This window comes from Rattus norvegicus, chromosome 4 (assembly GCF_036323735.1).
Source record: "Rattus norvegicus strain BN/NHsdMcwi chromosome 4, GRCr8, whole genome shotgun sequence".
NCBI lineage: Eukaryota > Metazoa > Chordata > Mammalia > Rodentia > Muridae > Rattus > Rattus norvegicus.
Window position 1 is genome coordinate 89,282,348 of NC_086022.1, and position 23,447 is coordinate 89,305,794.

Below are 23,447 nucleotides of genomic sequence, written 5' to 3' on the forward strand. Positions count from 1 at the left end.
CCCGGTCATCTCCCGGGCCCCTCCCGCCCCGACGTCGCCCCGCCCTCTCCGCACCCGCCGCGCCCCGCCCCGCTGCCGCCGCCACCATTGGCCAGGCGGGAAGTCGTTCTCCTAGCTCGATCTGCGGGAGTGCGGGGGGAAACTTCATTATTACTGTGACGCTGAAGGCCGGGGAGGCCCGAGCTGCCTGAGGGCTGCAGCCGCCGGGTCGGCGCTGCGGACCCGGGTGCGGGTGCAGGCGGGGCGACGATCTCAGGGCACCGAGCCCGCCGCACTCGCGGGGGAGGGAGGGGGCTGGGCTGTCCGCAGCTCCCTGTCGCGGAGGCGCCTACCGGCTCTGCTCGGCCGCCGGCAGCGGGTGACCTCCCTGCGTGAAGAGCATCGCGGCGCGGCGGCAGGGGAATTCGCGTTGCGGCTGGCCGCGGGCTCCTCCCACCCAGCTGGCGGGCGGGGCTCGGGGATCCGGTGTCTGGTGCAGACGCTGCTGCGGCCGAGCGAGCCGACGGCTGGACCTTGGAGCAGGTGTGTGAACCAAAGGGCTGAACCTGGGGAGACTCGCTCCGGCTACTGCGGGATGCGTGTGCAGTTCGGGGCCCTAGGGGAGGAATGCTTGAACTTTGCTCATCCTGGCTGTTTTCCTTTAGAGTTCACACCTGCCCCATTAAGAAGTGCCTTAAATTTTACCTAAGGCGTCTAGGATTTTGCTGGGATTTGTCTCATCCGGGGTGCTCTGGGGGAGGACGATTCAAGTGATATCTTCCATTTTTATGTGCCTTCTGGCTCTTTCCACAAATAGGAAGCTATTTCTAGAACCTTTCACTTGATAATTTGATAAAGTGAACTGACTTTTAGTTTTAGATTGGAAAGACAGGAAAGCGAAGTAAAAAGGATTAGATTTTAAGATGCAGCCAGAGCAATGTGGTACTTTCAGAGGCAAATTACAGTGCAGCCCTTTTTTGTATTCCTTTCCTCGGATATAAATCAGAAAAACAAAATCGGTGGCTTACACACTCCAGTTTTGACCCCATCTGAGAAGTTAGACTGCAGGAATCAAATTAGATGCAAAACACCTTTGTCATGAAAAAAATAGAAGCCTGGTTCACTGGTAGCCACTTGGACTTGTTCAGTAAATAGTGGGCATTCATCGTGTTAAAAAAAAAAAGAAGCAGGAGTCCAAAAATGTCCAAACTGTTGGAGAAGTCGTTGGGTATTGCATTTCATGTTGCGGGACAAACTTGAATCTCTTAAGATCTGTATACCACTTAAATACGGCTGTGTAAGTAATGAAAGTCGCGCCTCTGCTGGAGACAAACGGCTTTGCACTAGTTTCAGAAATAAAAGCGATAGTCTAATTGAAAGGGATTCTCTTACGAAGGTGGAAATGTCTGAAACTCATTCAGGACCACGGACTATATTAATGGCTCATACCAACATAGCTGCTCGGTGGGGGATCTTATCACATCTTAATGCTCCCCCTTTGTTTTATTTGGGTGACTGGAGGTGCCTGTCAGTGACTTCTTGTATTGCACGGAGAGGATATGGTAACAGGGAGAAACGAAAGTAGAAGTTGTGGTCAGGTGGCTAGCTTGCTGTGAAAGATGCCTGGAGAAATAAACAGGAAAATCGCATTATTTTTCAATAGTTTCTGTCCAATCTATGTAAAAGATGTGAGAGTAGTGAAAATTTACTGCCCCTATTAAGTGGCAAGAATTTTATAAGTTACTCACTTGGCTCTGGTCACATGAAGGATGACTAACGTGATCAAGGTTGGATTGAGGTTAGCCTAACCTACCCCTGGTCCTGATATACACTGAAAAACATTCCCTCTTTAATAGCTAAACATAGTCTTAGTTTCAGAAGTTTACTCATACCTTTCTTTTGGAGGTGGAGTCATACTATATAGTATAAACTAGCTTCTAAGTTACTATAGCCCAAGTGTACATAGAACTCTCAGTAATCCTCCTGCTTCAGCCTTATAAACCCTGGGATTACAGGTGTGCACCATCACCTTATGTATTTTTAAGCACTTAGGAGAACCCTGTTCTGAAGTTATTTCTTTAATGTGCATCTCTTTAACGTGGTGGGACAGTCCTGGCTTCTAGTCCAAATGCCTAGTGTCTGATTAGGGGTGAGCTAACTTAAGGTCTCCAAGCCTTAGTCCCAGCCTCCCACCCCACCCCCAGTCTTGTAAATGGTGATAATATCTAATGCCCAGAGCTGAAAAGAGGATTAAACAAAGTTAACATAAAGGCCCAAACGGATATAGCTGCTTGGTAAGGGATCCTAACACATCTTCATGCATTCCCTTTGCTTTGAGGTAGTGCAGAGAAAAAGGTAAGTTCAGAAAGTGGGGGGCCTAATTGTTGGGCTCTTCTTCAACAGCTTCTCTGTCCTCTCTTCCCTTCGTCCCCCCCCCCCCTTCATTCTAAGACTGGATTTTATATAGCCGAGGCCAGCCTTGAACTCATGGTTGATGCTCCTGCCTTCGCCCTCTTAAGTGTCGTCTTTCTCTGTAGCCACTTAACTAACCAGTGACTCGCTCAGCTGCCATTTCTGCTGGATTGGTAAACCTGTTTCGGCAAGATGACCCCTTTGACAGTACTACCCTTGCCCTCTTAAACATGTGAAACATTCAGAAGTGACACTTGCTGGTGCTAAGTGTGTGCTTCTGTGCAGGTGAGCTCTTTTATCACGAGTCAAGGTTGTAGAGGACAGTCTGGTTAACTATTGAGATTGGCTCGCTCCCCCTCTCCCTCTGTTGCCTTAGTTCTGGTTGTGTAATCACCAATGATTTAGCGAATATGAGCTCACTTATTGCCCACAGCTTGTCTTTTTACATTTTTTTTGTAAAAAATGTCCTATTGACATATATTAATTACATATAGTAGTGGTTTTATTATCACATTTTATAAATTCATAATGTATTTTGATCATATGCAGCTTTGCCTTTAAACTCCTATTTATAAAATGGTAGAGAGTGTGGTTTTTGTGATTTGGTTTGCTTTTGTTTGAGACACAGGTCAGGGTCGTGCTCCAGAGCATGGCTTGCCGTCTGGCAGAGGAAACTTGAATTCTGCCTTTTGACTTCGGCAGGCAGGTTCTATTTCAGCTCCTTATTTACATGTTCCTGGGCAAGTGATTTAATCTTCTTGCTAATCTTGAGGTTTCTAAAGTGGTTTTGCCAACTTAAACTCCCACCAGCTGTGCATAATAAGACTTCTGGCTGTTCTAGATCCTTGCTTGACAGAGGGTGAATTAAATAAAGTTTTCAGATCTAGACCCTGGGTAGGTTTGCAGTCATGGGAGCACTGCTTCCCCCCCCCCCCCCCTTGGTTCAGAAATCATTTTTGAGCCCTGTCCTACTTAGTGTTACTATTGCTGTGATGAAACACCATGACCAATGCATGGGCAGGAAAGGGTTTGTTCCACATTATGCTTCCACACCACAGTCCATCACAGAGGAAGGCAGGGCAGGAACCTGGATGCAGGAGCTGATGCAGAGGCCATGGAGGAGTGGTGCTGACTGGCTTGCTTATAGCACCCAGGACTGTCTGCTCAGGGTGGCACCACCCGCAGTGGGCTGGGCCCTCCCTCATTAATTGATACTTAAGAGAATACTCTACAAGCTTGCCTACAGCTTGATCTAATGGAGGGGTTTTCTTGAGGTTCCCTCTGCTCAGATGACTTTGGCTTCTGCTAAGCTGCATAAAAGTACCCAGCACAAGCCCCTTCTATGTACTGGACACCAGTGTGGTCTCTAATGGTGGAGAAATGAACAAGAGTCTCAGGCTTGGAGCTACCATGGAGAGCCAGAATGCCATTCTGTCTGTCGTAGCACATTGGTGTGCATGCTGCCTCGATCCTCCCCTCCCGTGTGTGTGTGTGTGTGTGTGTGTGTGTGTGTGTGTGTGAGAGAGAGAGAGAGAGAGAGAGAGAGAGAGAGAGAGAGAGAGAAAGAGAGAGAGGTGTTTGGATGTTTGGGCCTTGCTGGGCATGACGCTTCACGCTTATGGCCCTCTCAGGTGAAGCTGGGGCAGGATGGTTTTTCATGGGTTTTAGACTAACCTGTACTACATAGCAAGACTCAGAAACAGAACAATGGAGGTCTAGATAGATGGCAGTGCAGCTCATGGTATAGCCCTGACTTCAGTCCCCAGTAGGTAATGCAAACAACAGCAAAACCCCACGTTTTGTTAGCTGTGGTGGCTCACCTCTTTGATCTTAGTACTTGGGAGGCTGAGGCAGGAGGATTAATGTGAGCTTTATTGTAAAAGGCATTTCACTTTCAGGTACAGCTGAAGCACAGGAGGTCCATTTTAAGTGGAGAAATACATTGTTATTCTTGCTATGAATAGAGACTTAAGTAGCCATATCCAGGTTGGAAAACACAACTGTACACCGGTTAAACGTGGGGAGTGTGGTTTTCTGGGATCAGGACTCGGTTCACTTGCTCTCTGCACCCTCACATTCTGCCGAGAACCAGAGACAGCAAGGATGCATGGAGCTCGGTTCCTCCATCGAGGCTGCCCGTCTGTGTGGGCATAGGGTATGGAGGGAGGCTCCGAGAAGTGGAACACTGCCTAACCCGTGCTTTTGCTAAATTGAAAAATACTTGTATCATAAAGTAATGCTGGTGATGTGTGTTTAGAAGGACAGAAACAGAACATCATCCTGCTACTGGAGCTCCTCCTGGGTGTTCCAGATTGTCCCTTCGGCCCCTCATACCTCCATAAGCACTGCCTTCTGTTTTGTGTTCATGAAGGTTTTTGGTTCGTACCTTTACAATGACAATGTATTTGTTTTACAGCATTTAAACTCTGTAACATTCTGATTTCTTTTGTAACTCAAAACGTCCTGGGACACAGTTATACCATTAGTTTATTTTTAACTGCTGTGCAGGATTCTATTTTATGCATATGTAGTTTGTTTCCTTTGAGAAAAGTCTCCTAAGTCCAGGCTGGCCTTGAACCCCTGATCCTTCTGCCTGTATTAGATGATGAGATTACTTTTTGTTTTTTACTGGTTATTTTATTTATTTACATTTCAAATGTTATCCCCTACTGAGATTACTTTTTAGTCACCCCATAAAACATTCTTGTTTCTGCCCTGAGTAGCCTCTTAGGGGATGCCTTATAGGTGTGTACCAGCAACGGCTTTTTTTATGTTTGTTTCTAATCATAATGAAATTCTTATATATATGAATTATATGTTTATTCACTTTTAGTCTAAATATATTTTTATGTAAGTTTAAATAAATATATAGAAAGATATGTATTTATACTTATTATAATATATAAATACTTATTTATATATAAGTCTATGGTATATATCATGATGTCTAGATTAATGAATTTCTGACTGTATTGTATGGTGAGATAGCCAGTAGCCAATGTACTCACTTCTATTAAAATTAAAATCAAATAGTATTGAAATTTCAGTTCTTCAGTTATATTAGCCGCATTTCAAATGCACAGCCACTATAGTGGACAGTGCCAACATACAGTATTTCTCCCCTGCTTCAAGCTCCAGGTTTCCGGGTTTGCTGTCCATCTCTGTCTCTGTGCAGTTGCACGAACGCCCATAGCTTCTTAATGAGTTAGGCAGTCTGGCTGTAGACTCAGGAATGAAATGGCTGTGCTGTGCAGCATCCACGTCCCCGGATCGTTCCCAGAAAATGCCAGCTTGTTTTCCAGAGTTGCTAATGGCAGTTCACACTCATTAGCTGTGAGTAAGAGCTCTGGCTGTTTTGGTGTTACCAGACTGTCACATTCTCGCCAGGCTGGCTGGGTGTCTTTTGAAGGCAGCCCACAGCTCCCATGGAGAGCCTCCCATTCAGTGAGCTTCACAAAGCCTAATGCCAGCTTGTGAAGAAGGCACCATGCTAAGAAGGTAATGGGAAGGAGCAGGAATGCTATGTCATGGCTGAAAGGGTCTGAGGACCCAAATCCCACTAAAGCACCAGGAAGCCACAGAAGGGACTGGATGTCTTGTCGAACATTTGCTTGCCTTTTATGCAATTCTTGCTGGCAGAAAAAAATGTCAATAATAAAGCAAGTCATTAGAATGAATCTTGTTATTGGCATTTGAGCTTTGTCTCTAAATTTGCTTGCATTTGGGGTGTGCCTGTAATGCACTGAATCCTTGTACACAGACTTAACACCTGCACACACATCACCATTCATGTATCTATTGGTAAGCATATTTGAGAGGATGTACATCATTATGTTAAGTGAGATTATGAGTCCTGCCTTCATGTTACTAGGTTTCCATGACTTTCAGAGGAGTAGGAATCGGTTGTTAGGTAGAGCTGTAGACATGAAGTTAAGACAGTTTTGGAAATGGAGGTTGCCATTCAGTATTCAGCTCACTCACTAGGATTGGAACACACAGATCTATCTATCTACCTTCTCCCTTCAGATTTTAAAGGAAACCCGGAAAGCTCTCCTGCAACCTCAGATGCCCTAAAGAAAAAGATGACCGTGTTGGAAGCTCAGCTTTGCTGTGGTGCAGGCTTGGCAGGACATAGCTGATGCTAGTCCTGGCCAAGGAGATCAGGAGTGACACCTCAGCCTCTTCTGGAACTGTCTTGTCTGCAGAGGACTTAATGCAGAGCACCAGCCTCGTAGGAATCACAGTGACCCTTGGTGGTCACGTCACTTACTAAGTTATGCTAGGACAGTGCTGAGCCCTTTCTACACATTTTGTCCTAGAACTTAGTTATTCTTCTCCATTGGAGAGAAGGGAAACAGGCCCGGAAGTCTCTACACTTCCCTTCTCCAGGCTTCCCAGCTAGTCTGTGGTTGACTTGAGCTCAGTTGACCCATTTGACCATTCAGAGTATCAATCTCTTACCAAGACTAAACGAGAAAACAAATGAGCCACGTATAACACCCAGAGTAAGTTGTCCTTTGAAAGCCATCTCTGCTTTTGTTTTGTGGTCGAAGGAACGAGAGGCAGGAAGTGGAAGCTGAGACGGAGGAGGTGTAGAGATGGGTGCCATTCTGTAGTCTTCTGTCATAGGCTCTATGATTGTGTATTTTGTAGGGAAACAAAAGAAATACCTTCCTTAATAGTAAGGAGGCAGTAAATGTAGAAAAATGGATGAGCGAAGTGAAGGGATCAAAATGCCCAGTGACACATAGACTGACTGAACTAGACATTAAGTTCGTGGACACTGGAAGCAGCCAGCTTTAGGGGTTCAGTTTAGAGCAGGTCTGTAAGTGAAAGCTGATTACTGGTATGTGCGGGGTCCTCCTCCTTTTGAGAGTGTCTCACTCTTACTTATGATGACCTCAAATGCATGTTTCTTCTGTTTTAGCCATCCAAGTACTGGGATCTCCGGGCATCTTCCATTATGCCCGATTAGCTGGATTCTTTAACACACTGAGCCTAACCTGAGGGCTGGATGATTTCAGTGACCCTCACTGCCATTTTGAGACATTATGATAAAACCCTAACGATATTCCAATTAGGAAACCAACCCTCTTACAGAGATGCCTCTGGTTTATGTTACTGCTAGTTCTCCTGGCAGATTTCACCTGTCTACTGTTTCTTCCTAAAGTGTTGCTACTTGTCAATCGGAGGTCACACTTCAGGCTGCTCACCCACACCCACAGGCTGCTCGCCTAGGATTATCCTCACCCAGAGCACTGCAAGTTCAGCTGTGTCTCAAGCACAAACTCCTCTAAAGTTGATTGGCTCAGGATGCCAGCAGAGTATTGAAGAGAGATGCCGTGTGTAGGTCGGGATGCTCGCACCTCATTGGTCAATGTGTTTCCTCACTGTTGTAGATTCTGCCTGGGGGTTGGGCTCGTTCATCATGGAACCCAAGAAGGACAAATTTAGTAACTGGTGTGATGGAGTCCTATATACACTATTACGTCATTCTTCAGTAGTACATCAAATAGATTGACTATTGATCAGGGTATTCATTCTTAGAGGACAGTTCTGGGGATTCTTGGGAATGCTGAACATTCAGCAGTCTTATTGTAGGTTCCATCCTGGAAAGGTCAAGCGTAGAGTCTGAATTCAACCCCCCCTCCCCTGGCTGTGCCACAGTGTGAGTATGGTCCTATGGGTGCTTCCCTTAGCATACTGTCTCATCTTCCCTTCCCTTCATATGTGTATTTGTACATACATACATACACACATGCATGCATACATACATAGTCATTTTTTGGTCTTTCTGTATGTGTAAAATCTTATAGAAGATTAAACAGACCAATACCTTTGAGTTTGACTTAGAATAAGCTCAAACTATGTTTTACTTCTATATGTTCTTAATGATGTAATTATTAATATTAACAGTCAGGGGTTAATTTTATTCCAAGTTAAAAAAAATACCCAATTCTGACAAAAGTAGGTGCCTAGAACAATAATGTTTTAAAAAGCATGATTTATGTGATTTAGTTGATTCTCATTATTTCCAGTAATTACATTTTATAAAGCTACTATGAACAGCACATTAGTGACCTATGGAAACCTTACTTCCAGGCAGAGGAGGCCACTATGTTTTTGTCACCATGAATGTTGCTTTATGTGTGCCTGTTTAGTATACAGTACAACTAATTACATATCTCTTTATACACTAATTGAGGACAGTTTCCTCTCTCTCTCTCTCTCTCTTTTTTTTTTTTTTTTTTTTTTTTTGGTCTGGGTAATGAGATGTTGGTGTTTGTACTGTGAGCCTCTGATGTCTGGTGTGAACCCACAAACCCACAGATGCTCCCCACAGTCTCTGTGTCAGTGTCATGTCGTCCAGATATTACTCTGGCATTTTTGAGGGGTGGCTTAATGTAAAGATAGATGAATTTCTGTTTTTTTTTCTGTTACTGATTATTGATGGACTAACAACTAACAATTTATTCATGAGGAAAACTCACCTAAAACACACATGTTCTTCTCACAGCAGCCTTCTTGCACCAAGTGTCACTGCAAGGCATTTCAGCTCTAAGCTTAAAGGGAATTCTGAACAGCAGAATCACCAACATGTCAGGGCTACACCATTAACGAGTCTACAAGAATAATTCCAGCTAACATTTGAGCAGGCTCTCAGCTCTGGAACTCTTGATTACATGGCAGACACTCTTAACTGCTGAGTCATCTCTGGTCCCCAGACACATTTCCTTCTCTTGGCTGATCCTGTAGTTGCACATCTCTTAATTATGACTATTCTGTGCTCAGAGGGAACATATATTTTAAATTTTACGATTTCATGCTTTTGTTGAAAGCTGAAAAATTCAAATAAATTAGACTTATCCTAGTGTAGTTGTGTTTTGTATACTGATACAGTGTAGTCATTATTAGAGTATTTTTGTGTTGTGGTATTGTAGGTAACATGTTACTCCAGTAGCAGGGTCGACCTGTGGATCCGTGTGACACTGGTGTTGGTCTTGTGTGTGGAGTGTGGATGTGTAGCCTCCAGCTGTGTGACTATGGTGTTTTTTTGAGCGCTGGGAGTGCTGCTTTATCTGAAAGTGGTTGTTACAATGACGACAGGACGTAATAGTAAACTACATAATATTGCAGTGGCTGATAGTGTAACATCTTGGTGCTAATACCGTTATTGATAGGAGAAAGAAGACAAAACCACAAACTATTAAATTGACAGAATTGAGTATGGACCAGCAATTGAGTTACCTGGGGAAGTTCCATTGTAAACAAATGTCTTATCCTTGTTCTGTCTCTGCCTGTTTTGTACTTAGAGGTTTTCTTTCCTAATCTTAGCAGTTTATCGAAGAACGATACCTAAGCTTAATGCTTGCTTAGTCTAGCATCTAGACAAGATATTAAACTCTTGGGAAGAAGCAATACTTTCTGGTTATGAAGAAAAAATTAAGTTCAGTTTTGTATGTTCCTGCCTTTATAGAAAGTTTCAAAAAATTTAAAGAATAAATTCGGATTACTGTAGTGCCACTGTGGGAATATTTTACATAAATCAAGGACACAGTACTGTTTCTGTTGTCAAGAAGGGTTGAAGCAGGATTCCCAATTTCCCCTCCAGAAACCCACTGTCATTGGATTATAATGTTTGCAGCTATTGCTTTTATGCTCCGAGGAAGGAGTTGTCTATCTTAAAGCCTGCGCTGTGGAAAAAGGCTGTGTGCTTTGTGTCCCTGGGTCCTTAGAAGTCAGTCAGAGTTCTCGCTGTGGGCTGGTTGATGGTGTTGTCACGCTGTGTCTAGCCCTGTTGCTCGTAGTGAGACTGTGTGTTCTTAGAGCCCGGAAGTGATCAAGTAGAATGCCTGAAATGTGTGTACTACAGAAAGTTGAAATGGATTCTGAGTGTTCCTAAGGCCAGAGTTGGGAAGATTTCCTTTAATATCCAAATAAAGAAATTTAAATGACAAACTCTGCTGACTAGAAGTCTTCTCCAGAATCGCTAGGGCAGGAAGTAATATTTAAATGTCTGTCACCTGCCTGTAATTCTTGGTTTCCTCACAATCCTCCATCTTCATGATCTTCATTTTAGTCTTCGTGAAGTACTCTGGATTTTCTGTTTGTTTTTTGTTTTTAGAATTACCCTCTTGTGGATGCTTGCAGCCAACCATAGAACTGAGCATAGGGTCCCCAATGGAGGAGTTAGAGAAAAGATTGAAGGAGATGAAGGAGTTTGCATCTGCATAGGAAGAACAACAATATCAACCAACCAGACCTCCCCAGATCTCCCAGGGACTAAACCACCATCTCAAAAGAACACAGGGATAGACCTATGGCTCTATCCGCATATGTAGCAGAGGATGGCCTTGTCAGCATCAGTGGGTGGAGAGGCCCTTGGTTCTGTCAAGGCTTGATGCCCCAGTGTAGGGGAATATCAGAGAGGGGAGGTGGGAAGGAGTGGATGGGTGGGTGGGTGAGGGAGCACCCTCATAGAAGCAGGGGTTAGTGGGATAGTGGGTTTCTGGAGGGGAAATTGGGAAATGGGATAACATTTAAACTGGAAATTAAAAAATGCAATAAAAAAAAAAAAGAAAAATAGAATTTCCCTGCTCCCGCCAAGGTTCTGCTTTTCTCCTCCAGTACTTATTGTAAGGATGTCAAGACTCACTAGATGTTTTCTTCAGTAAGGAATTGCCCTGTTTGATATTTCCAACTGTAGTGAGAGCAAGAGCCACAGAACTTTTGAAGAACTACCCATCATTTTCTAGAGCAGCCCCACTATTTTGTGTCCTTGTAGAAGGGCTCCATCTTAATCTGGCCACTTTGGTGTGTATGAGCTGGTAGAGAGGGAGATTTTGTCTTTACTTCTTTGGAAAAGCATCCCGCTGTGGATTTTGTGTATTTTGAAAAGCTTGAGGATGTTGTCAGCAGTAGTCCGCTGGCCAAAGTTGATACCTGGCTATCTGGAAGAAGGCTACACTATTCTCTGATCTCTGGTGAAGGGCGTTACAAATATGATGGGGTTATATTTGAAGAGTAGAAAGAAGAAACCATTAGTTCAGGTAGACAAGTATCCATGCCAGAGGAGGCAGGCCCAGATGGATGTAGAGATTGTGTCTGTAGAGGGCCCCACTTTCAGGTAGGACTGGATTCACCAAGGGATGTGAAGTTTTATTTAAAATTTTCCTTTAAGCGCTACTAAAATACAAAACAGCATCTTTCTAACTTAGAGAACTACTTTTGATAATATTAGCATGTTTTATTTTAAAATGCAAGGCGTGATGATTATTAGGCAAGGGCTATTTTTAATTAACCCAAAAGTAATGGATCTTGTTGTGAGGGTTCATTCAGCTCTCACATCATTTGCTCACATGGGAGAGTCATTTTAATCGGTTGTATTTGTTACTTGATTTCTTCTGGTGCTTTTAAATGATTTTTTCCTAACCTTCCTATTTTTTAAAACAAAACTCTTTTCTAGGCTATATGAGACCCTGAAGGATAAGAACAATGCTATGTTGGGGGTATTGGTCCCTGGGCCAACCAGGCATCAGCTCCAACCTGCAAGGAATCGTGGCTGAGCCCCAGGTGTGCCGCTTCGTATCGGACAGAAGCATCAAGGAAGTGGCGTGTGGAGGAAACCATTCAGTGTTCCTGCTGGAGGATGGGGAGGTTTACACGTGTGGAGTAAACACCAAGGGGCAGCTTGGCCACGAGAGGGAAGGTAACAAGCCAGGTAAGTGCCACCTGTGCCTTGATTGTTAGACACCTCCAAGACAAATGGTAGCAGCTCATGTCTTACCAATCCCCTTTCTTCAGGGAAGCGCTGGGTTCTTTAAGTAGTGCAGTATTCCCCATTGAACTGTGTCTAATTTAAGCCATGAAATGGGAAAATAGCCTTTCTTCTTTTAATCTTATTATACAACATGCAAAGCAGGACTGAGAGGTGATTTTCCTTAGTAATTGAAAGCCAAGACATGAGGGCTTTAAACAAGGAGTCCTCATGTGATCAGTATCAAGTTTCCTCCTTGGTTTCCTCTGCATTCTTTTATTTCTGGAACATGCTTTTGTAAAGCATTTGGTGCTGAGTGCTGTGTGGGACTTTGTGAGCGGAGACGAGGGATGCTGTGATGAGGTGAACCTGTGCTTCTCATGTCAAGTTCTCCACATGGATGTTTGGGTGCAGGCTTGTGACAGATATGCTAGGGTGGATTGGAGAGGTGAGGTGGGCAGAGCAAAAAGAATGAGTAGACTTTTGACCCATGAACATTGTGTGTGTGTGTGTGTGTGTGTGTGAGAGAGAGAGAGAGAGAGAGAGAGAGAGAGAGAGAGAGACTGACTTAGTTTTGACTGCACCCCAGGGTGTGGGTGGTAGATGCTTTTGTGTGTGTGAGTATGTGTGTGGGGGAGGGGGGGGGAGAAGGGGAGAGAGAAGAGAGAAAGAGAGAGAGAGAGAACGAACTAACCGCACCCCAGGGTGTGTGTGTGTGTGTGTGTGTGTGTGTGTGTGTGTGCCTGTGCCTGTGTGAGACCTAGTACTGAGTGTCCCTCAGGGTAGGGGTGGCAGGTGCTTGTGTGTGTGTGTATGTGTTGCTGAGTACTGAGTGTACCTTGGGGTGTGGGTGGACAGGTGTACTAGTGCTGTGCTGAGACCGGTAATAGTGGTGGTGGGGGGGTGCAGAAAGGCTAAGTGGAAGACAAGAACTCATTAAGAGTTCTTACATCCATGCTTTTCATTGATTTCTGACAGCCAGTGTGCATTTTAACGCCTGATAGTCCACATCTTTTTCTTTTCACTTTATCATTATAGAACCTAAATTTGACCCTCAATGTGCTTTCAGTGTAGACTTGAGACCTTAGAGTGGTTGTACTGAGGCGAACCTCCTTACTGTGCTCGCAGTTTAGAACCTGGCACACTTGTGAGCCAGTTTCTTGGCTCCTTGTTGCTCCTTCACTCAGTCCAGATTAAGTCTAGACATCGAAGCTTCATGAAAGAGCGGTCACCAGGGCTGGAGAGTTGGTGTGGCGGTTGACAATCGGTTGACAATAGTTGCTTTTTCTAGCATCCCGGTTTATTGGCTCAGAACTTCCCGTAACTCCAGCTCTAGGGGGTCCAGTGACCTTTTCTGGTCCCAGTGTTTACCAGATATGCTTGGCGTATACTCACACAGACAAACATGAATGCACACAATTTCCTTTTAAAAGAAAAGGCTATGGGTAGTGTTCAATTACCTCCAGTGTCGTGAACCTGCAGGTCAGGAGCACTCATCTGGGGTCATTAAGGGGAATTGCATCATGTGACCTGATTCATGCTTCTTCCTCATTTACCTTACCACGTGGCATGTGCCTAAGACCCTGTGTTGCCCTGACCCAAATGTCAGTCTTAATTTGTAATCGAGACTTCACGTTGAACATTTGAAAACAGTAGACTACAGGATTGGTTTTAGACAGAACTTATGGTGCGTTTAATGGGAAATGCTTATAGTTTTAGCACTTGAGGGGTAGAAGCAAGAGACCCCAGACTTCAAGGCTGCACTTACCTGTACAGCAATTGCAGGTCAGCCTGGGAAATGGGAAACTGTGTCCTCTGCTCTAAATCATGAAAGTGTGAGTGTCCTTAGAGGGCTTCCTTCTGTTCACTGTCTGCCACTGAGTTCCCACTCGGACAGTGCCCACTGTGTGTGCTCCTGCAGATGTAATCGCAGCTTGCTTTCCTAACACGTTGCCCTGATTCTTGGAATTTTGGGGAATGGATTTGTAGGCTCACCTATCCACTAATGTGCTTTTATACAATGCATTGGGTATGCAAAATACTCAGTGCTTGTTTTGTGCAGTAAAATACTATTCAAGGAAAAGTGCCAATAATTAGTAAATGAGCAAAGCATGTTATATGTTTTATCCTTAGTACAATATAGCAGGAAATTTCTGCTTTTTACTGATGGATGTCTCAGTGGAAAACATTAAAACCTAGCACTTTTTTCTGCCTTCTCTTATAACTCACTGAGTCACATTACGCCCATTAACATCCTGTTTCTTCAGGTGAGAGGCATTGTCTGTTGATGAGTGCCTGCGGAGGGGTGTGGCAGCTCACAGCCTACCTCTCACAGGGAATGTTGATGTTCAGACAGAAATTGGTGCCCCTGACTCTCACTCCAGTGACTTTTTTTTTTAAATATGTGTGTGTGTGTGTGTATGTGTGTGTGTGTGTGTGTGTGTGTGTGTGTGTGTACATGCACGTGTGTTTATGCTTATATCACAGCATGTATCTGGAAGTCAAAGTACAACTTTGTGGAGGATTTCAAGTCAGGCAGCATAGTACAGGGATTGCTCAACGCTGTCTGACTCTTTCGTCCATCCTGGAGGTAGGCTGTGCTATTGTTTAATACAGTATTTCCAGGCCCTATCTCCAGCAGGATGAGTCATGCTCCTTGAAGCTCTCTCTAGCAGCTGGGAAACTCTGACCTTTCTCTGAAATTACAAGGCTGAATGCCTGAGCGGAGAGTCTGAGAAATAGTCTGGTCTTTTTACCATTAGGAAGTAAGTGTAGTCCTAGACAGGGTTCTTTCTGAGCTTCAGTTCTATTTTCTCTTAAAGGATGAGACTTCTTCTGGTATTGTAGATTGTCACCCCCCAACCCCCAGGGGGTGTGTGTTTCTTTATGACACATATTCTCATGTAGCCCAGGCTGGACTTAAACTTTATGTGATACCACACATGACCTTGAACAACTGATCTCTTGTGTACACTCCAAGGGCTGGGATTACAGCTTTGAACCACCCTCATTTTTCCCGGCCGTGCGTTTGGCAGGTAGCTTTACTCAGAGGCACAGGTGTACACGTCTCACTCTATGTCTCCGTCTCAAAGCCTGGAGTGGCAGCAGATAGGAAAAGGAAGAAACTTGGTGGCACAATAATGTCAACTCTCATTCGAAGGCGCTGTGATGGGTGTAAGTGCAGTCTCACATGTCTCTAGAGAGCCTTGGGACACAGTTCCCAAGAGCTAGTGAGAGCCCTCGGGCCTCTGGAAGTAAGTGGGCAGTGTGGAGCAACCCTTTGCTTGGACCCAGGGTTAGGCCAGCACCTACCACAGCCAGGGCTGGGTGATTGCAGAAAACCAGAGAAGGCCTTTGGAGTCAGCAAGGGGAGGAGCTGGGTCCTACCTGGGATGTAACTTTGGTAAGCCAGACTCCTAGGTAAATTAAAAGAGAGTCCAGAAATTTCTCTTCCACTTTAAGCTAGTATGTTAATTATAAACTTCACAGCCACTGTTGAATAGTGCCTCTGAATGGAGAGGCGTGTAGGTGGGTGCCTCCCTCTCATGCTTTAACTTTTTCATGGTGTTATAAATCTGGGTACCATTGGATTTATTTTTAATGAGGGGAGGAAAGAGATTGAGCTTTCATGCTCTGTGTGCTTCTTGGGAATCGTTACCTGGAGAGCTACTAGACAGAGAAGGGCAGCAGAGGGCTATGGGTAGAAATCAGTAGACAGAACACACAGAACAAGGGTGTAGTCTTCTGTGCTGTGGGAAAGAAAGGAAGGGAAACAGGACAGACAGGCTCTACTGGAGAGACCTTCCTGGCATCAGAATGGTCTTTCAAGTGCCACCGGGGAGGAAGCTGCATGAGAGCCCTTTGCTAAGAGGGTGTTCCTGTGAGTGCCAGGTTGAGCTTTCAGCCCACATGATACAGATCAATTGTCTTTGGAATATGAAGGTGCCTCAGAAATGAGTATGCGATGATGTACCCTAAGGCCTTGAGGATGTGAGGAGAAGCGAGTTGGAGGTGTTCTGTGGGCTCTAAGGTCTTAGATATGGCAATGGTTAATGCGTCCTTCTGTGGCTGCAGGGAATGTGAGACTGTGGTCTGTGTCGAAGTCGTCACACTCAGATGGCCTGCAGCACTGTGGATGCAGATGATGAGTGCAGCTATGGAGGACTCGCTGCTTTGCCTTATAAATCAAATTTGTCTTGAAAATCCAATGACCCAAGGAACTGTGAGTCAGACCTGTGGAGGAGGATTGTTGTGTGGTCTCAGGATAGAGGTTTTCAGTTTGGCAGTCTGTCTAGCTGGCTGTCAGGTTGTTTACTTGCTGTCTAACTGGTATGACACATGGACTTGGCTTTCTGATTCAGAGACCCAGTGTTTTTCTCCTTGAGAATACGTGTTACTGTAGATGCCCTTAAGGCTCCGTGTTCCCCTCAGACTGCCATTTTCAACTTCTCAGATTAGTAATGCACCCCAATCCCTGTGTGTGACAGGGAGGGATGATTTCTTTTTAAAGAATTGTTACAAGTTATGTGTACATGTGTACATATCTGTGTGAGGTTATGTGCACATGAGTGCAGTTGCCCATTGAGGCTAGAAGACATTAGATCCCCAGAGCTGGAGTTATAGTTGGTAGTTATGGCTGCCCAGCCAGGTGTTGGGAACCTAACTTAGCTCTATTGCAAGAGCAGTGCATGCTGTTAATCTCCAGAATGCAAGAAGGGGATATTTTGAGAATAGGCAGAATATTGAAACTCCCGGCTTTGTCTGTCTATTAACTGTGTAACAGAGAGAAGGGTTATTGTAGGTGTGTGTGTGTGTGTGTGTGTGTGTGTGTGTGTGTGTGTGTGTGTGTGTGTGTGATCTGTTTGCAAACAGCCTAAGGGCAATGAGGCTTGAGACAACCAGAAGCTTTTTCCTGACAACTTATTAAACCTCATCCAAATCCAGTGTCCAGCTTTCCTGGGCTCTGGTTCTTTTGCTTTCTGCCTTTTCTTTCCTTTCTCCATCTTACGTTCTCATATCTCAGCCCACCCTCACTCCTTCATCAAGATAGTCCTACTGATTAGAGGACTAGTACTAATTCCTTTATGTTCCTGTCTGTTCATCATTTCATAAGACAATATTTTTATAGGCAACTTAATTTGTCACTGAAAAATAAGTAAGGAAACATGGACATCCTTTTATCGAGCTCAGTAGAAACTGCCGTCTGTCCAATTATTGCCCCTGTGTGGCTTCCACCCTGTTTTCAGCATCTTACCCTCTACTTCCTTCGCACACAGTGATTTCCCATGTTGAGATTTTGGGGGAAGCTATTCCTTGTGTTATTAGGGATGTCTGGACTTGTATAAATACCTGCTAGCCTTCCTTCCTGTTTGAATAGACAGCAACTGTGGTGGATACAGTAAGTTTAATTGAATTTAACTCTGTTAGACTTCGAGTTCTGCAGAGACATCCCTGGAAACCTTTTGTAGGGAACCTGAAGGGTGACAGTTTATAACAAGTCTCTAATGTCCTATTTGATTCATAGCTAGCTTCCTTTCTTTGCACTTCCTCATGGTTAGTTTCTCCCTTTCTTGTAGATAATTTAAGTCATTTCATACACTCTGTATTCTATCTAAGCACTTCCCATAATGCCATCACTGAATGGAGTAGCTCCACTGTTTGATGAATGAGGTTTATAAAGAACATCTAAAAGCCTCAATTCCCAGAACTGGGACTGCTGCTATTGCTGCTGCTGGAAGTTAGCCTCTCAGCTCAGGTATCTGCTTTCTCTTGGCATCTGAAGGATATGACAGTTCTTGGTAAAAAAGGATCCTGGCTGAGCTGAAAGGAGACAGTCGAGATCCTTTACAGACTCCATGTTATTGAAGTGTGTAACATTGGTGTAAAAGGCAGAAGTCACCATAGGAAACGTACAGGTTCAACACTGCACTTGTCAGGCTTCCCCTGATCCCATTTGAGTGGCAGGTGGCCTGGGAAGCTACATCACCCTCTCGGATGGGGATGACAGCAGTAGTCAACCCAGTGCTCGTGCTTGGTGACGTATAGACCACCAGTTGATGGGAGCAATCGGAAGTTACTGCTTTTTACCTGTGACAGTTATTCTAATTTCTTTAAAGACAGTTGAGTATTTTTGAAAAGCTATACTTGTTAACTAGCATCCATCTTTATGTGAGGAGTGTTAGTGTTCTGTGATTAGCATTATTTTAGAACATTAACCCAGTGGCTTGCATTGAAAACAAGAGGCTCTGGCTACTTGTCATTGTTAGAGTATTTATGCCTGTTATAAGCTGTCATCATCTATGCTATGATTAGCTTTTTAAAGCACATTAATCCTCATGCTGGCTCTAAAGTAGGTCAGTATTATTGTCTGAAGTATATGTAAAGGACAAAAGAGTTGAGTTCGGGCTGACAGTTGGGATTCAATAATTCTAGGATGTTTGTCCACAGATGACTTATTTTTATGTGTATGAGTTAAGTGTTTCCTCATGGTATGTTTAGGTGCTACTTATGTGCCTGCTGTCCAAGGTCATAGGAACGCATCAGATCCCCTGGAACTGGAGTGGTTGTGAGCTACCGTGTGGGTGCTGGGAAGGAACCCAGGTCATCTGTAAAACCAGCCAGTGTTCTTAACCACTGAGCCATCTCTGCAGCCCCCACACAAGTGTCTCAGGTCAAGTAGGTCTTCCTGATAAGATTTGATTCTCAAGTTGTTTTCCTTGTTTATATTTACTTTCCGTTCATCCCTATGGAAGAACCAAAGAGGGTATAAGCTGGGACATAAGGAAGTTCGCATTTTTTAACCTACTAGCTAAATCCAAGTGCACAACAAGGTATTTGTTAAATGTATGGAGGGACAGTTCTTGTTTCGTTGATCATTAGACAACTGTTGCCAGCTTTTTAAACACAAAGTCCATGTGCATGTGAGTGCTCCTATGTGTGTTTAACTTTTCCTGGTTTCCCTCATGTTTATCTGTGTGCACAAGGGCTTCTCACCCTCTACAATAAATGAGATAAATGAATAAATCAAAATTGTCATTGCTGTAACACAAAAAGGCAGAGTCAACAGGTATCTTTAGTCACTGCAGTTATGAAACATTGCCGGTGCATTGACCAAAAGACACTGCTCAGAGCTCCTAAGAGTGCGTGTGTCTCCTAACTGTGATGCTTGTTAAAGATCAAAGAGCAGCACTGGCAGTGGCCAGTCTTAGATCAGGGGCAGCTTACTTTGATATGTTGAAGGCTTCATCCTATAGTACATGGTGAACTGCTTTGGATAATCTTTTCAGCTCTAAGGTCCATCCCCACCTAGTCTATAAGCTTCCAAAGAGTAGGGCTGGACTGAATTTGTTGTGTTCCAACCATTTCCAGATGAATGAGACTAATAATCTAGTTACTCAGGAAATATCTGCTCAGTGACTTTCCCTCCCCCAGCAGCTATCAGCTGTTGTAGCTCCTCAGTCAGGGTCAGGATCCTTTCCCTGCTCCATGCTGGGCTTTTTTTTTTTTTTTTTTTTTTTTTTTTTTGGAGCTGGGGACCGAACCCAGGGCCTTGCGCTTCCTAGGTAAGCGCTCTACCACTGAGCTAAATCCCCAGCCCCCATGCTGGGCTTTTTAACTCATGGGATCTTACATGGGATCTTATGCGTGTAACCACAACGGCTTTGAGTTCATGGGTTTGATATTCATGTCATGTCCGGAGCTAACCACCTCTAGCTCTTTCGACATCTCCCTCTTTAGTGCTGCATGGTAGGCAGGTGCACCATCTTCAGCCTGGCATTGACGTTTATTTACTTGTTTCCTTCCTCAGTAAGTGAGTCTCTTCTTTGACTTAATTTTACATTCTTTTGCTTCATCTACTCTGGTGCCGAGGCTCTCAAGTTTATTACTTATTTGTTGGATTATTGGTTTGTCACGGTGCGTTTTGAGTGCACACATGTCAACTATGTATATGGGTCCACTGTGACTTAGGCCATGGATGTTTGTAGTGGTGGTGATGTGGTACCGTTCTGCTGGGGCTGGGCCTCCTACCTAAAAGCCTTGGCTTGCAGGTAGGCAATGGCAAAAGTGTCAGCTTTTCTGATGTGCAGATCTATCTGTTCCCTGGGAATCAGCTTGAGTTTCAGCCTTTCTGGTTGGCCCTAGGCACTGTGCAGTTATTAGGTGCTGCAGCTGCCCATGTACTTGTGGTGAAATGAAGGAAGAAATTCAACATGGAGATGTATTGTGGCTACTAGCTTTCAAGGCAGTACACCTGATGACAAGGTGGCAGAGAGCTGGGTGATTTTCCCAGAGTAAAATCCTCATATTTCCTGGCTGGGTACAAACATCAGTGTGTTTTGGACCTCAGCCAAGAAAGGTATTTAAAACTATTAATATTTTGTGGATGGGAGAAAGGGGTGTCATTGTTCCTGGTAGAATTTCATGCACTCCCGTTGCTTTTAAGACTATGCCTCATTCCTTTTCACATTTGGGACTCTGGTTCAACATGTCTGCATAGTAAACCTGCACAGTTCTCTCTGCTTAGATATGTACACATTTGTCTGCCTAAGTTCAGGGAATATCTGAGGATGTATATGCTACGATAGGCATGTGTTCTACCTAGTATAGCCAGAACCTATATTGATAATATTTACAAAATTGTGTAAAATACACACATATTAAATGTAACAAAAATTTCAAGAATAGAAAAATCTGGAGAGCAGAAGATAGGGAAAAGATGACCTCAACACACTGCAGAAAACAGTTAGTGATGGGCGTCATAGACTGAGGTAAAGAGAAAGCATCTCAGAAAACATGTATTATCATTTCTTCAGTTGTGATCACACAGTGTGTGTGCATGTGTGTTTGTGTGCATGGGCGCACGCACTGTGTTTTTATTGGCTAATGGTTCCATGACCTGGCCATTGTGAATAGTATTTGATTAATTTAGCCATGCAGGTCATCTCTATTGCATGCTACCGTTGTCTCTTTCAGATGTACATCCAAAGCGGTACAGCTGGATAGTGCGGACATCATTGTTTTTAGTTTTTTGAGAAACTTCCTCAGTTGCTGTACTAACTTACTTTCCTACTAACAGTAGCTACATGTCCTTGCCAGCCTCTCGGGCATGTTCATTGTTCTCTCAGTGCCAGCCGTTCTGACCAGGTTGGGGTGGTCTCAATGCAGAAGTGACTAAAGACAACACGTTTCTATTCATTGTCCACTTGAACAACTTCTTTGATAAAAGACTTAATTCATTCACCCACTTATTAACTACATTATTTATTCATTTACCCATCTATTAACTGCATTATTTATCCTTCTGGCATTTAAGTTTTAAAATGCGTTACGTGTGTTGGTGACTAATCCTCTGTCAGGTGAACACATGGTTCTGTGGGCGAGCCTTGGCTGCTAATGGTTTACTTTGTCCAACAGAAGCCCTTTACGTAGGTGCAATCCTACGTGCCAATTCTTGTTTCCTGAAGAACTTCAGGCCTAACCTGAAGGTCACTGCCCATGCTCACATCATAAAGCATCGCCTGCCCTATATAAACTGGCAGTAGAATCACAATTGTGGATCTTACATGAAGATCTGTGAATCACATTTTAGTTTTTCTTTTTTATATAAGTCAGGGTCACATATAGCCGCGGCTGGCTCTTGAACTCACTACACAGCAGAAAATAACCTGAACTCCTGATCTGTCTGCCTCTACTTCCTAAGGGCTGGGACTATAGGAATGTGTCACTGCATCTAGATGTAGCTGATTTTTTTTTTTTAAAAATAGGACATAAGGTAGGTCCATAGTTTCAGTCTTTGACCCCTTGTTAAAAAAGCTCTGTCCTCCACTGCATGCTTTCAGCACGTTTATCGGAAACTCAATGGCTATAATAGTGTGGTTCTTTCTGAGTCTCCTAGTCTACATGTCTGTTTTCTGTGTCACTGATTTTGTTAACGGCGTTATTTGATTCAGATGCTATAGAGCTTTCGGCGTTGCTTCTTTTGTTCCACACATGTACGTACGTTGGGGTAGCCACGCAGAAGCAAAGGCGACTGGAGAGTCTCAAGTTAAGTGACATATGCTGAACTTAGACAAGTAGCTTGTGTTTTCTCTCAGATGTGGAATCTCAGTTAAAAAAAAAAAAAAGCCAAATGGAAGGAGGACATCAGCGGTCAGGAAGGGGATGTAGGAGGAGGCATGTTAGATACATGCAAGGAGAATAAATATGACCAAAGTCTAGTCTGCAGGTATGAAATGTCAGACATGTGCTGATGGATCCCCAAAGTTTTATATCTCTGTGAACCTACAGGTTTCGTGGTTCTCGTTATGAAATAAAATTGCCTGGGATGGTGATTGCCGTCGTTCACTTCCATTGTTACAACTGGATGTAGGCTCAGTTTCTGGATGTTTCTAAGGTTTAACGCCCTAAGTGTGGGTGATACCGTGCATACGGTATGCTGGGGTCCTAGACTTAATAGAAAGGTAAGGGAGAAAGCCGGTGGAATGCCCGCATTCCAGACTGTCTTTCCAAGTGTCAACCGTGAGGATTCACACTGTGCTCCTTGTGCCACAGTGCACCATGCCCTTTTAGCTGTGTGGTGAAATAAATGCTGCCCCCGCCCCCTGGTTAGGTACTTGGGCAGGCAGTGAACGTGGCTAATGCACGGGGGGTGGGGGGCAACTGTTTTCTTCCCGCCATATATTTCCTTCCTGTATGTTGATCTCTTTCAGAGCAAATTGGAGCACTGGCTGATCAGCACATCATCCACGTGGCGTGTGGCGAGTCACACAGTCTGGCTCTCAGTGACCGGGGCCAGCTGTTCTCTTGGGGTGCAGGGAGTGATGGCCAACTGGGCCTCATGACCACTGAGGATTCTGTGGCGGTGCCCAGGTGAGAATGTTACCCAACGGCTTCTCGATTTGGACTGTCTCCTTCATGTCGTTATCTCCTTTCTGCTGTTGATACGCCTGGTAACGACACATTGCCTTACACAGAAAATGATTATTGTTAGAAATGTCTGCCTCAAGTTGTAAACGTGTGAGCTGGTCCAGAACTGAAATTGTTCTAGTGGACTAGTTACAGGATGAGCTCCTAGCAACTGGTAAATGTGTTGACTAAAAAGGGTGCCCTTTTTATTTTATACTTATTTACCCTGAACTGATTGATGTTCAGGAGGTTTTAAATTTCTTTTCTTTTTTTCTTTCCTTTCCTTTCCTTTTTTTCCCTCCACCCCCCCCCCCCCCCCGAGACAGGGTCTCATTTAGCCCAGGTTGGCCTTAAACTCACTATGTAGTAGAGACTGACCTTATATTTCTGGTCC

General features: G+C 44.2%; 1 protein-coding gene across 5 annotated transcripts in view; it reads left to right on the forward strand.

The window, feature by feature from the left end:
• The first annotated feature begins 26 nt into the window (after positions 1 to 26).
• The window catches only part of Herc3 (HECT and RLD domain containing E3 ubiquitin protein ligase 3), a 90,283-nt gene continuing 66,862 nt past the window's right edge, over positions 27 to 23,447 (forward strand). For 2 of the 5 annotated variants that reach the window (XR_005503255.2, XM_063286279.1), the window contains exons 1-3: positions 27 to 522; positions 11,858 to 12,112; positions 22,858 to 23,017. Coding sequence is in view for 4 of the 5 variants with exons in the window: in XM_063286279.1 (XP_063142349.1) it covers positions 11,887 to 12,112; positions 22,858 to 23,017 (386 nt within the window). In the remaining variant the exon portion in view is untranslated. 5 annotated transcript variants of the gene reach the window in all.